The following is a 13,314-nucleotide window of genomic DNA, read 5'->3' on the forward strand; positions in this document are numbered from 1 at the left end:
ATCTGCCCTGAAGCACTGATACACTCCAGTGTGAAAAGATAAACTGAGGCCTATTAAAAATCTGAAGAGTTTATCTGAGCCTGTGTGTGGCTCAGACAGTAAAGAGTCTGTCTACAATGTGGGAGACCTGAGTTCGATCCCTGGGTCGGGAAGATCCCCTGGAGAAGGAAATGGCAATCCCCTCCAGTAGTATGGCCTGGAAAATCCCATGGACAGAGGAGCCTGGTAGGCTACAGTCCATGGGGTTGCAAAGAGTCGGACATGACTGAGCAAGTTCACTTTCACTTTCATGATTAGAATCAGGCAGTACCAGACCGGAAGTGGCTAAGAGCCCTCGGCCAACAGGAGCTGAGGAGAGACAGAAAAGGCAGAAGCAGAACAAGGAAATCATTGACTGACTGGCTTAAAGCTTAAAGCTGCTTGTGAGTGGTTGTCCTTGGATTTTGATCTCTTAGGCTTGAGGCATTTACAGGCTTAGGTTTTTGTTTGCTTACTTGGGGCACCATGGCCTTAGTGAGTCCTCAGTCTGACGGCCTCTGTGTTTAATTAATTGAACACCAGCAATGAAGGCAATGGCACCCCACTCAAGTACTATTGCCTGGAAAATCCCATGGACGGAGGAACCTGGTAGGCTGCAGTCCATGAGGTCACTAAGAGTTGGACACAACTGAGCAACTTCACTTTTCACTTTCATGCATTGGAGAAGGAAATGGCAACCCACTCCAGTGTTCTTGCCTGGAGAATCCCAGGGACGGGGGAGCCTGGTGGGCTGCCGTCTATGGGGTCACACAGAGTCAGACACGACTGAAGCAACTTAGCAGTAGCAGTAGCAGCAGCAATGAGAAGAGGTGCGGCTGAAAATCAAGCAAGTCAGTCATGAGACACCCCAGCTTTTCCCCAACCTGGAAAAACCAGCCAACGCAAGCTCCATTCTTGTATCTGCCCCAGGTCACTGCAACTTTGGATATGTGGGTCACCTGCTTCCTTTTGGTGTAGTTGTTAGTTGCTAAGTCATGTCTGCCTCTTTTGCAACCCCATGAATTGTAGACTGCCACGGTCCTCTGTCCATGGAATTTTCCAGGCAAGGATGCTGGAGTGGGTTGCCACTTCCTTCTCCAAGGGAACTTCCCAACCCAGGGGTCGAACCCACGTCTCCTGCATTGGCAGGTGGCTTCTTTACTGCTGAGCCACCAGGGAAGCTGCCCCCCTTGCCCCCACTGCTTACTTTAGGAGGCTTATAAGTGAATGGCAGACTGTACATTATCAGACGCAGAACAACCTCCATAACAACCTCAACCTGTAGTGAGCAGGGCGATGTGACAACCTGCAGTTCTTCTGGACACCAAGTCACGCTTCACCTTCTACCAAAAGGGAGCCGAAAAAAGAAACTCTTGTGAAGACCAACCTATGGGTCAGTCCAGGCTAACCTCACAGACTTGAGATAGAATGAACAAATCTACAAAATGAAAAGGTAGCTTGCAGTGTCATTACTTTGGAAGAATCCTTAAAGACAGAATTATGCACTACCAGAAAATGCTAGGTACTACCCTGTTTTCCTGAAGACTCGAATCCTTCACGGTTATTTATGATATGATAAATAACCAACCACTGAGAGCTTGGTCATTCCAGGAACTAAAAAAGCCTTATGCTCTCAAGCCATGGATGCAATTTTAGGTTCTAGAGCCTTCTCTACATTTGGAAGAAGGAGGTAATTTTATGCTCTCAAAAGATTTCTTGGTATGCTACTATTAAAAAAAATATTCTTAAGGGAACTAAGGAATGAGAAGAGGGTGTGACCAATATGCAGACAGTCTTCAGAACAAATCTTGCTAGTCATCCTACTGTTCCCACTGTCTTCTTCCAATAACATGTTGAAATCTCATCTGGCACATTAGGGAATCAGATTTCAGGCTATTTCATTCTGCGGTCCCTTTGCAGGTTTCCTCTTGGATTGATCTCCTGATCATTATGTAGTGCCCTTCCTTATCTCTTGTAATCTTCTTTATTTTAAGGTCTATTTTGTCTGATCTGAGGGTTGCTACTCCAGCTTTCTTTTGCTTCCCATTTGCATGGAATATATTTTTCCATCCTCTCACTTTCAGTCTATATGTGTCTTTAGGTCTGAAGTGGGTTTCTTGTAGATAGCATATATATGGGTCTTGTTTTTGTATCCATTCAGCCAGTCTATCGGAGAAGGCAATGGCAACCCACTCCAGTATTCTTACCTGGAAAATCCCATGGGCAGAGGAGCCTGGTAGGGTGCAGTCCATGGAGTTGCAAAGAGTCGGACACGACTGAGCGACTTCACTTTCACTTTTCACTTTCATGCATTGGAGAAGGAAATGGCAACCCACTCCAGTGTTCTTGCATGGAGAATCCCAGGGACGGGGGAGCCTGGTGGGCTGCCGTCTATGGGGTTGCACAGAGTCGGACACGACTGAAGTGACTTAGCAGCAGCAGCAGCCAGTCTGTGTCTTCTGGTTGGAGCATTTAATCCATTTACATTTAAAGTAATTATTGATATAGATGTTCCTATTGCCATTTTCTTAATTGTTTAGGGTTAATTTGGGGGGGCTCCAGAATCACTGCAGATGGTGATTGCAACCATGAAATTAAAAGACGCTTACTCCTTGGAAGGAAAGTTATGACCAACCCAGACAGCATATTGAAAAGCAGAGACATTACTTTGCCAACAAAGGTCCGTCTAGTCAAGGCTATGGTTTTTCCAGTAGTCATGTATTGATGTGAGAGTTGGACAGTGAAGAAAGCTGAAAGACGAAGAATTGATGCTTTTGAACTATGGTGTTGGAGAAGACTCTTGAGAGTCCCTTGGACTGCAAGAAGATCCAACCAGTCTATTCTAAAGGAGATCAGTCCTGGTGTTCACTGGAAGGACTGATATTGAAGCTGAAACTCCAGTACTTTGGCCACCTGATGTGAAGAGCTGACTCATTTGAAAAGACCCTGATGCTGGGAAAGATTGAGGGCAGGATGTGAAGGGGATGACAGAGGATGAGATGGTTGGATGGCATCACCGACTCAATGGACATGGGTTTGGGAAAACTCTGGGAGTTGGTGATGGACAGGGAGGCCTGGCGTGCTGCAGTTCATGGGGTCACAAAGAGTCGGACACGACTGAGCGACTGAACTGATTTTGTAGATCTTTTTCCTTCTGTTGTATTTCTTGACTACATAAGTCCCTTTAACAATTGTTGTAAAGCTGGTTTAGTGATACTGAATTCTCTTAACTTTTGCTTGTCTGAAATGCTTTTTATTTCTCCATCAATTCTGAATGAGATCCTTGCTGGGTACAATAATCTTGGTTGTAGATGTTTCCCTTTCAGTACTTTAAATATATCCTGCCTTTCCCTTCTGGCCTGCAGTTTCTGCTGAAAGATAATATATGGGGTTTCCCTTGTATGTTACTTGTTGCTTTTCCCTTGCTGCTTTTAATATTCTTTCTTTGTGTTTAGTCTTTGTTAGTTCACTTAGTATGTGTCTTGGCATGTTTCTCCTTGGGTTTATCCTGTATGGGACTCTTTGTGCCTCTTGGACTTGACTATTTCCTTTTCCATGTTGGGGAAATTTTCAACTATAATCTCTTCAAAAATTTTCTCATACCCTTTCTTTTTCCCTTCTTCTTCTGGGACCCCTATAATTTGAATGTTGGTGCATTTGATATTGTCCCAGAGGTCTCTGAGACTATCCTCAGTTCTTTTCATTCTTTTTTCTTTATTCTGCTCTTCAGAAGTTATTTCCACCACTTTATCTTCCAGCTCAGTGAGTTGTTCTTCTGCTTCAGATATTCTGTTACTGATTCCTTCCAAAGTATTTTTAATTTCAATAATTGTGTTGTTTGTCTCTGTATGTTTATTCTTTAACTCTTCTAGGTCTTTGATAATTGATTCTTGCATTTTCTCCATTTTGTTTTCAAGGCTTTTGATCATCTTTACTATCATTATTCTGAATTCTTTTTCAGGTAGTTTGCCTATTTCCTCTTCATTTATTTGGACCTCTGTGTTTCTAATTTGTTTCTTCATTTGTGTAGTATTTCTCACCCTTTTCATTATTTTTTTTTAACTTATTGTGTTTGAGGTCTCCTTTTCCCAGACTTCAAGGTTGAATTCTTTCTTTTTTTGGTTTCTGCCCTTGTAAGGTTGGTCCAGTGGTTGTGTAATAAACTGTGGAAAATTCTGAAAGAGATGGGAATACCAGACCACCTGATCTGCCTCTTGAGAAATTTGTATGCAGGTCAGGAAGCAACAGTTAGAACTGCACATGGAACAACAGACTGGTTCCAAATAGGAAAAGGAGTTCATCAAGGCTGTATATTGTCACCCTGTTTATTTAACTTCTATGCAGAGTACATCATGAGAAACGCTGGACTGGAAGAAACACAAGCTGGAATCAAGATTGCCGGGAGAAATATCAATAACCTCAGATATGCAGATGACACCACCCTTATGGCAGAAAGTGAAGAGGAACTCAAAAGCCTCTTGATGAAAGTGAAAGCGGAGAGTGAAAAACTTGGCTTAAAGCTCAACATTCAGAAAACGAAGATCATGGCATCCAGTCCCACCACTTCATGGGAAATAGATGGGGAAACAGTGGAAATAGTGAGAGAGTTTATTTACTTGGGCTCCAAAATCACTGCAGATGGTGACTGCAGCCATGAAATTAAAAGACACTTACTCCTTGGAAGGAAATTTATGACCAACCTAGATAGCATATTCAAAAGCAGAGACATTACTTTGCCAACAGAGGTTCGTCTAGTCAAGGCTATGGTTTTTCCTGTGGTCATGTATGGATGTGAGAGTTGGACCGTGAAGAAGGCTGAGCGCCGAAGAATTGATGCTTTTGAACTATGGTGTTAGAGAAGACTCTTGAGAGTCCCTTGGACTGCAAGGAGATGCAACCAGTCCATTCTGAAGGAGATCATCCCTGGGATTTCTTTGGAAGGAATGATGCTAAAGCTGAAACTCCAGTACTTTGGCCACCTCATGTGAAGAGTTGACTCATTGGAAAAGACTCTGATGCTGGGAGGGATTGGGGGCAGGAGGAGAAGGGGACGACAGAGGATGAGATGGTTGGATGGCATCACTGACTCAATGAACGTGAGTCTGAGTGAACTCTGGGAGTTGGTGATGGACAGGGAGGCCTGGTGTGCTGCGATTCATGGGGTCGCAAAGAGTCGGACACGACTGAGTGGCTGATCTGATCTGATCTGATCTGAAGCTTCGTACAGGGTGAAATTTGTGTTGTTTTTTGTTTGTTTGTTTTTCCTCTGATGGGCAAGGCTGAGTGAGGTGGTAATCCTGTCTGCTGATGACTGGGTTTGTATTTTTGTTTTGTTTGTTGTTTAGATGAGGGTGCACAGGGTGCTACTGGTGGTTGGGTGATGCCGGGACTTGTTTTCAAGTGGTTTCCTTTGCGTGAGTTCTCACTATTTGATACTCTCTAGGGTTAGTTCTCTGGTGGTCTAGGGTCTTCGAGTCAGTGCTCCCACTCCAAAGGCCCAGGGCTTGATCTCTGGTCAGGAAAGAGGATTCCACAAGTGGTTTGTTATGGCATTAAGTGAGATTAAAACAAATACCCAAAACCAAGAAACCAAAGATGAACCCCAGACAAATGGCAGTCACAAAATCAGGCAAATAATAATTAAAATAATGGAATATACACACATATATATACACACATATATATACACCCATAAGCAAAGTTAAAGCAGTCCAACAAAAATAAAATACAGTAGATTGACCTGGCAAACAAAGGAAATCAAAAATTATATTTACCAGTTAAGAACAAAACTAACTAAAGCACAAACTGGAAAATAAAACGAAAGCAAGGTGCCAAGTGGGGAATAAAGCAATGAAAACAAAACTAACAAATATTTTGAGAGGAAAAGAAAGCAAGAAGAAATATGCAAAGTTAAATAGAGGTAGATGAAGAAGATTTATATACATTAAAGATTAACTCTTTTGCAGGTTTCGACCACCTCCTATCAGTCGGTGTTCAGGACCGTGCTCAATGAAATGGCTGTTCACGACGAACTGGAGGAGGATATTACCATTCCCCTGACTGGTCATCTGGAGGGTGAAACCAGAAGGAAACTGGGAATTCTGTAAGTGACAAGAGGGATGGAACTGGTAGTCACTGGGAAGGTGCTGGTCACTGGGTGGAGGTAGACCAAAGCTAGCGGCAGAGAAAAGTATTAACTGGGCCACGAGAGCACGAGGAAGGCCAGGGTCTAGAAGCTTCCTTGTGTCAAAGAGCTGGCACAGCCAGACACAGGACAAGGGTAGGGGTCAGGGGACAGGATGATCCGGCTACCAAAACTCAAAGGCAAAGAAATCTATGAACAGGGGATGTGCAAGATAGCATCAAAGGTGAGCAGGGACACAGGCTGGAAATCCCAGGCAAGAAAAAGTCTTGAAGGGACTGTGAACTTGTACAGAAGTCTGGGAGGCAAGGCTCAGACCCCTGAGCCTTTGACGAGAAGGGACAGTGGGGAGATCAAGCTCATGGGCATCTTCCCAAGAAATTCCTTAGCTTCATCCTAGGCTAGCCATTGCTTCTCCATGCTCCTTGAGGGGGATAAGCCCCAAGCATCACTGACCTGGGATTCATGGCAGGGGCTTGGGGAGCGATAAAGTTATTGCAGATGGCTGCTGGCACCAAATCTTTCTAGTTGGCATGACCCCAGTCACAAAATGTTCCAGAACCCCATCTGTACGTCCAGCCTGTGGTACAAGGAAGCCTGGATTTTCACTTATCCAGCTGTCAGAAGCCTTGGTGAACAAGGTACATGGTCAGGCATCCGAGGCACTCTCTGGCAGGGGCTCCAAGGAACAGGCTGTGGGGGATGGGGTGCCATGCATAACCTCCTTGCTGAATGAAGACTCCCAAAAAATCAGGGAGAGACTGACTGCCAGCAACTTCTGCTTTGGGCTCAATAGAGTCCTGGGGCCAGAGACCCTTAAGGCTTCTCTAGGAAAAGGGAAGGCTAAATACACAATGCAAAATACAAAGAACACCCAAGTTTTCAGATCCTCATAAAACAAGAAAAAAAAAAATCCCAAATAACACCGTTGTAGGTTATCCTACATGCTAGGTTACATTTTCTCCACTTCTTTCTCGTTTAAGCCCATAACCAAGGCTCATTCTAACCTAACTGCACCCAGGGAACGCACCTATTGGGTGCTGGTCTGTACAATACTGCATACCCTTACTAGCAAGGCTAGTAAGGATTCCATTAGCTTGCAAAGCCGAGCAAAGAACCAAGGAAAGAACCTTCTCCAAAGGGCACTGGGTGCCTCTGGAGGGATCCCCCCAGTGGAATCTAACTCTTGCATGCACCTGGCATCCTGCTGTCAGCCTGGACAGGCTTCACCCCACCCTCTTCCTCCTTGTTCTTTTACAAGTGATGGTAGGCGAGGTAACTGCTTCAATTCCATTCACAGTGCTTGCAAATAAAACAAGGAACCCTTGGCACAAATGGGCCACGAGGAGCTCATTCTCAACTTGCAAATAGCTTCTAAAGTACAGACACTAAACCTCCTTTCCTCCAGGCAAAACAGTCCAGCCCTTTCCAGCAGATAGTATTTGCTTCCTGAGGTTGCTCGGGGTTAAATTATTACACTCTCTTCGAGGACTCGGAAGCGACAACTTAAAATCTGCCGTGTCAAAGCCCCTCTGCTCAGATCCAATTAAGCCTTGGAAGCTCCCTCCTTCCGGCAGATTCCCTTTCAAAAGGTCTCTGATCTGAGGACCAGGAAAGGCTGCTGTCTCTCCGGAGACCACCCTTATTTGGCAGGAAAACAGTCCCAGCCATTGAAATGCCAGGATGACTCGTTTTGTATATTGACATGAAAGGAGGGTTGAAGGCTTGATCATTTTGAAGAGCTGTGCCTTAATGTGGCTTTAATGGTGAGTCATTTTTGAGTGAGTTTATCTGAAATTTTCCTACTCAGTGCAAAGGAGTTTCAGGTTCACAAATAATACTGTTTCTCTAAGCTATTTCCGAATAAGGCTTTACTGAAATGTGCTCAAGCCACAGAACAAACAGCCTGCATGAGCTGAACTCATAGAGTCAGCTTTGGCTGGCTTTGGATCTCCCGACCCTGGCTTCATTCCCAAGAGGAACCCCACTGAATTCATTTGGAAAGATCTGGGGTCAGCCCAGGTGCCCAGGCTGAAAGCCAGTTAAAGGCCAGGAGGGACGCACAGCACCAAGTGCTGGCCCTTTATTCCTGAGCACAGACTGGAAGAAAGCCGGCTGCAAAGGCAGAACCTTCCACCGAGTCTCCACCTAGGAAACGATGGAGCCGGCCCCAGCTCTGTCTGTCGCGTAGCATGACATGTAAACACGAATTCGGTCTCAGCTTTTAAAGACGATTCCCCTTCCTTCCAGGTTGAAGAAAAATTTTGAAAAATACAAGGAGACGATCCTCTGGATTATGAGGAAACGTGAAAGTAAGAGCTCCTCTCCCCACTTTCCATCCCATCACCTGGTTCTCCTGGGTGCTTCTCCTTCCACCTTCCCCTGTGTCCTTCAAGGAGACAGAAATGCTCGTTCCCTCACTTGAGCATCCACTGGGCCAGTAAAGTCTCAGCTGCCAGGGATTAAAATACTGAGCAAGCCAAACACGGTGTGGGACTTCAAGGGGCTTATCCTTTGATTGTGATGAGGGTGGCAGGGAGGGCAGGAGGCAAAGATAAACAGGAAAGCAGGCAATTTGCATATAAAATAGTTAATGATTTGGTGGGAAGGGGATACTATGGGACCACACAAGAAGGCGTCTAACCTGTACTGGGGGAGGTTCTAAGAGTCATTAACACAAAGTTTAAGAAAGAAATAGCCCCTTACCAGATACTAAAGGCATCCTAAAGGAAATCAGTCCTGAATATTTACTGGAAGGACTGATGCTGAAGCTGAAACTCCAATACTTTGGCCACCTGAGGAGAAGAACTGACTCATCTGAAAACACCCTCACTCTGGGAAAGATTGAAGGCGGGAGGAGAAGGCAACCACAGAGGATGAGATGGTTGGATGGCATCACCGACTCAATGGACATGGGTTTGAGTAAACTCTGGGAGTTGGTGATGGACAGGGAGGCCTGGCGTGCTGCAGTCCATGGGGTCACAAAGAGTTGGACACAACTGAGCAACTGAACTGGACTGAAAGGCATTGGAGGTCCAGCTGTTAAGACTTGCCAATCATGGACTTTGCCAGCTTTGGGGGTCTAATCAAAAACTCTGAGCCAAGAGCCTAAGCTACCAGGCTACTTAATTCAGAAACTCCAAACCACCAGCTGGAACATCTTTCAGATGACCAGATCCCACTGACATAGAATTGGCAACGACAGCCAGAGCTGACACACCTCCTCAAGGCATCACGGCGCTCTTTCTTGCTGAGCCAGGACAAAGCCCCAGGTTCCCTCTCAAGAAGTGCGCCCATCTCCATACCAGTAAGTATATGCCCCTGACCTAACTCCTATAGAACGACTGCTGTGGGCAGCCCCTTGTCTCTGAACCCTCCTATTTCCAAGCCAAGGATGGCTTCACAGGCATGTGAGCTGTGCAGGCCCCGCAGGTACACAGGCCCCCACACTTAGGGCCCTGTGCTTGCTTTTAATGCTCGGCTGCCACTGTCTTGAAATCCTTCATTAATTTATTTTGGTTGCCTAACATGCGGGGTTCTAGTTCCCTGACCAAGGATCAAACCCATGCCCCCTGCACTGGGAGGGCAGTGTCTTAACCACTGCACCACCAGGGAAGTCCCTGAAATCTTGAATAATTTTAAAACAAGGATACCTGCATTTTGAAATTATATAGCCTCTCCTGTGCGTGAAAAGAAGTGGGAGATACTACACAGCTCGTGTCTTGAGCCACCAGGCCCCAAAGCTCCCCGTGTGAAGGACACAGGCCTGCAGCCGTCTCCAGGCAGCAGCCTCCAAGCAACATCACTTCAGAGGAACCTGATGGGTCTCTGCAGCCAGCCTGACCCCACTTTAAGCAAACTGAGGCTCAAACAGGCAGCCTAACACCTCCCCCATTAAAGACAGAGCTGGTTATACAGCACAAACCAAAAAATCCGTGATTCTAGCCTTCTGACAGAGGAAAAAAATGAGCATATCCATGTCTCTTGTTACCATGACCATTTCAGGAACGCTCTCTGTTCATTTCTGACTGACCCTCAGGAAGAGCAGCCGGGCTCACATCCGCCTCCCCCCGCACAAATCGCCTCCACTCTGGAAGGAAGCACCGGAGGAGGGCTCCTCCGAGGGAGACTGAGGCCCGCGTCCAAACCTCTCACAAAGCGCTCTCATCGACTCTGCCCCCGCCCACCTCTCTCCTCATCTCACTGAGGACAAGCTCCTCTCTGAACTCCAAGGAGCAGCCTCCTCCCGTTCCTCAGGGGCACACAGCCGTGTTCTCCTCTCCCCAAGCCCCACCACACCTCTCCGACATCACCGACACCACCTCAGACACCTTCATTGCCCCAGTGTCCCTGACTTCCATCCTCTCCTTTCTCAGTCCTTTCTTCACATTCTTTCCAGCAAAATCTTTTCAAAACACTTCCCTGGCCCTCCACCACCTCCAGGGAAATTCCACGTTTTCCCCACGTGGCTTCAAAGGCCCTCGCTCTTGTCCATTCCAGACACACTGGCTTTTCTGTTATTCATCACATGAGCAGCCCTCCCTGCCACAGGGCCTTTGAACATGCAGTCCTCTGGCTAGAGCACTCTGCACGCCAATATCCTTGTGACTTACTCCCTCACTTTATTCAGGTCTCTGCTTAAAAGTCACCTTCTAGAAACTGTTTATTTGGCTACCCTTTACAAACCAGTGTGCACACACACGCACAATCATTTTCCATTCTTCTCATCTGCTTACCATTTCTTTGGGGCACGCCTAGCCACCAGCAGGTAAAGTTTTCACCTGTTCACTTGTGTAGCATCCATCGCCCCTACTAGACCGGGCAGCAGGCTCTGTACCACCCCTGGTACCTAGGACAGCTTTGGGCATACGTGAACACAATGGATATTTCCTGAGTGAGTGAATAAAGGAATGACCTAGCGCTGTCTATCTCTCCAGAGTCACCCATTATTACTAAGCTGGTCTCATGTTAGCCTTCAACCACGCAGCACTTATGCTAGGAATTCCACCTGGCAAATTAGAGACAATTTCCACTCTGTGCACAACCTCCAGGCCTGGATAGGGTCCCTGTGAGCTCCGATGGCATCTTGCCCTCTGTGTTGGCAACCTCAGAGTTCCTGGGGCGAAATTCTAAATCAGCCGCTGTAAGATAGCATACCGACTCCAGGGACACGAATCTGAGTAAACTCCGGGAGACAGTGAAGGCCAGGGCGTGCTGCAGTCCATGAGGTCGCAAAGAGTTGGACATGACTGAGCAACTGAACAACAAGAAGCAGAGGGCAAGGAAAGACCTGAGAGGCAGTCCCCTCCAAACTGTAGGCGGCAGGTTTAAAAAGCAAGAGAACTTACACCCGACGTGTGCATGTCTCCAGCGGCACAAGAGTTGTAGATTTCCACCTCCACTGGCCAGACTCTTACAGTTTAAATGGAGGCCTTACCTGGCTTCAGGGATGCATCCATCCAGGTGGGCTCAACAACACAGTGCCCGCGAAGCTGCATCCTTGCAAAGGGTTCTCAGTGTGGGAACAGTGGGCAGAACGTACATTCCAAGGACCGGGTAGCAGGTGGGGAGACTTCCATGCCCCGTCCAGCTCCTGGGTCAACAAGCTGTCATGTCCTCTCCAACACCTCCTCCAACGCTGGGCTGGACCCAATGGTGGGACAACCAGGCTCTCTTAACTGCCTTCCCCCAAATCTAGTTACGGAGGGAGCGGCTCCCTTGCGGGTAAGAGCATCCTGGCTGATACCGACTGCACGCGTCCCACTGCGGCGCCCCCTGGTGATCAACCCCCGGGGAAGAGTCCTTGCTGCTGCTGCTAAGTCACTTCAGTCATGTCTGACTCTGTGTGACCCCATAGACGGCAGCTCACCAGGTTCCCCCGTCCCTGGGATTCTCCAGGCAAGAACACTGGAATGGATTGCCGTTTCCTTCTCCAATGCATGAAAGTGAAAAGTGAAAGTGAAGTCGCTCAGTCGTGTCTGACTCTTAGCGACCCCACGGACTGCAGCCTACCAGGCTCCTCCACCCATGGGATTTTCCAGGCAAGTAGTCCTTGCTGGCTTACTCCAAAATTCAATAGTTATAAAAATGGACCGAAATGAAGACTAAAAAAAAACCTGCTGCTGCTGTGAAAACTAAGTGGAATACTTTTGAGAAGATTCAATAAGAAAGTAGCTTTGAAAAAAAAAAAGAAAGTAGCTTTACAAATACTGCTTAGAACTAGGCATGCACCAAACATACACAAAAGGCTGGGGGATATACAGATTTTTTTTTTCAAGTCTACAATCCTGCACTCAGACTATGTAGAAATTGCCGAAGTTGAAAGTGATAGATGATAAATTATGAATGGGGTTTGAGCAAACGTGATCACAGAGTCCTGCAGTTAAAATTGGTGTGTTAGCTACCACGTATAAAATAGCTAGCTAATGGGAGCCTGCTAATACAGCACAGCAAGCTCAGCTCAGTGCTCTGTGATGACCTAGAGTGGTGGGACGAGGGTGTGGGAGGGAGGCTCAACAGGGAGGGAATATATGTATACATATAGCTGATTCACTTTGTTGTACAGCAGAAACTAACAAACATTGGAAAGCAATGTCCTCCAATTAAAAATAAAATTTTAAAATACTGTTAGTATACATTTGTGTTTTAAGTTAAAATAGCATGCTTAAGGCAATGGCACCCCACTCCAGTACTCTTGCCTGGAAAATCCCATGGATGGAGGAGCCTGGTGGGCTGCGGTCCATGGGGTCGCTAAGAGCCAGACACAACTGAGCGACTTCACTTTCACTTTTCACTTTCATGCATTGGAGAAGGAAATGGCAACCCACTCCAGTGTTCTTGCCTGGAGAATCCCAGGGATGGGGGAGCCTGGTGGGCTGCCGTCTATGGGGTCGCACAGAGTCGGACACAACTGAAGCGACTTAGCAGTAGCAGCATGCTTAAGGCATGTTTCCTTTTTTTTTTAATGACTCCCACTTTAGCCTGTTTTTCTCAATTACCAGACTCAGCAGCCTCACTTGTTCCTGGCACGTGGCTGGTGTGTCACCCCTCGCATCCCCAAGTCTGGACTGGGTGGCATTCACCATGGTGTCAGGCATCTGACACTGAGCTGGCACCTCACAGGCCCTTAATAATTGTGTGCGGAATGAAAGAAT

The 13,314-nt window shown here is 46.7% G+C and overlaps 2 protein-coding genes across 2 annotated transcripts in view; one reads left to right on the forward strand and one right to left on the reverse strand.

The window, feature by feature from the left end:
• Positions 1–13,314, reverse strand: part of CBY2 (chibby family member 2) — a 138,876-nt gene that overhangs the window by 104,639 nt on the left and 20,923 nt on the right. The window lies entirely within an intron of this gene.
• Positions 1–13,314, forward strand: part of ERICH6B (glutamate rich 6B) — a 76,458-nt gene that overhangs the window by 47,563 nt on the left and 15,581 nt on the right. The window contains exons 5-7 of the mRNA XM_044926992.1: positions 5,985–6,121; positions 8,411–8,478; positions 11,541–11,544. Coding sequence (XP_044782927.1) covers positions 5,985–6,121; positions 8,411–8,478; positions 11,541–11,544 — 209 coding nt within the window. The remainder of the gene's footprint in view (positions 1–5,984; positions 6,122–8,410; positions 8,479–11,540; positions 11,545–13,314) is intronic.

Source organism: Bubalus bubalis, chromosome 13, assembly GCF_019923935.1.
Source record: "Bubalus bubalis isolate 160015118507 breed Murrah chromosome 13, NDDB_SH_1, whole genome shotgun sequence".
In the NCBI taxonomy this organism is placed as follows: Eukaryota; Metazoa; Chordata; class Mammalia; order Artiodactyla; family Bovidae; genus Bubalus; species Bubalus bubalis.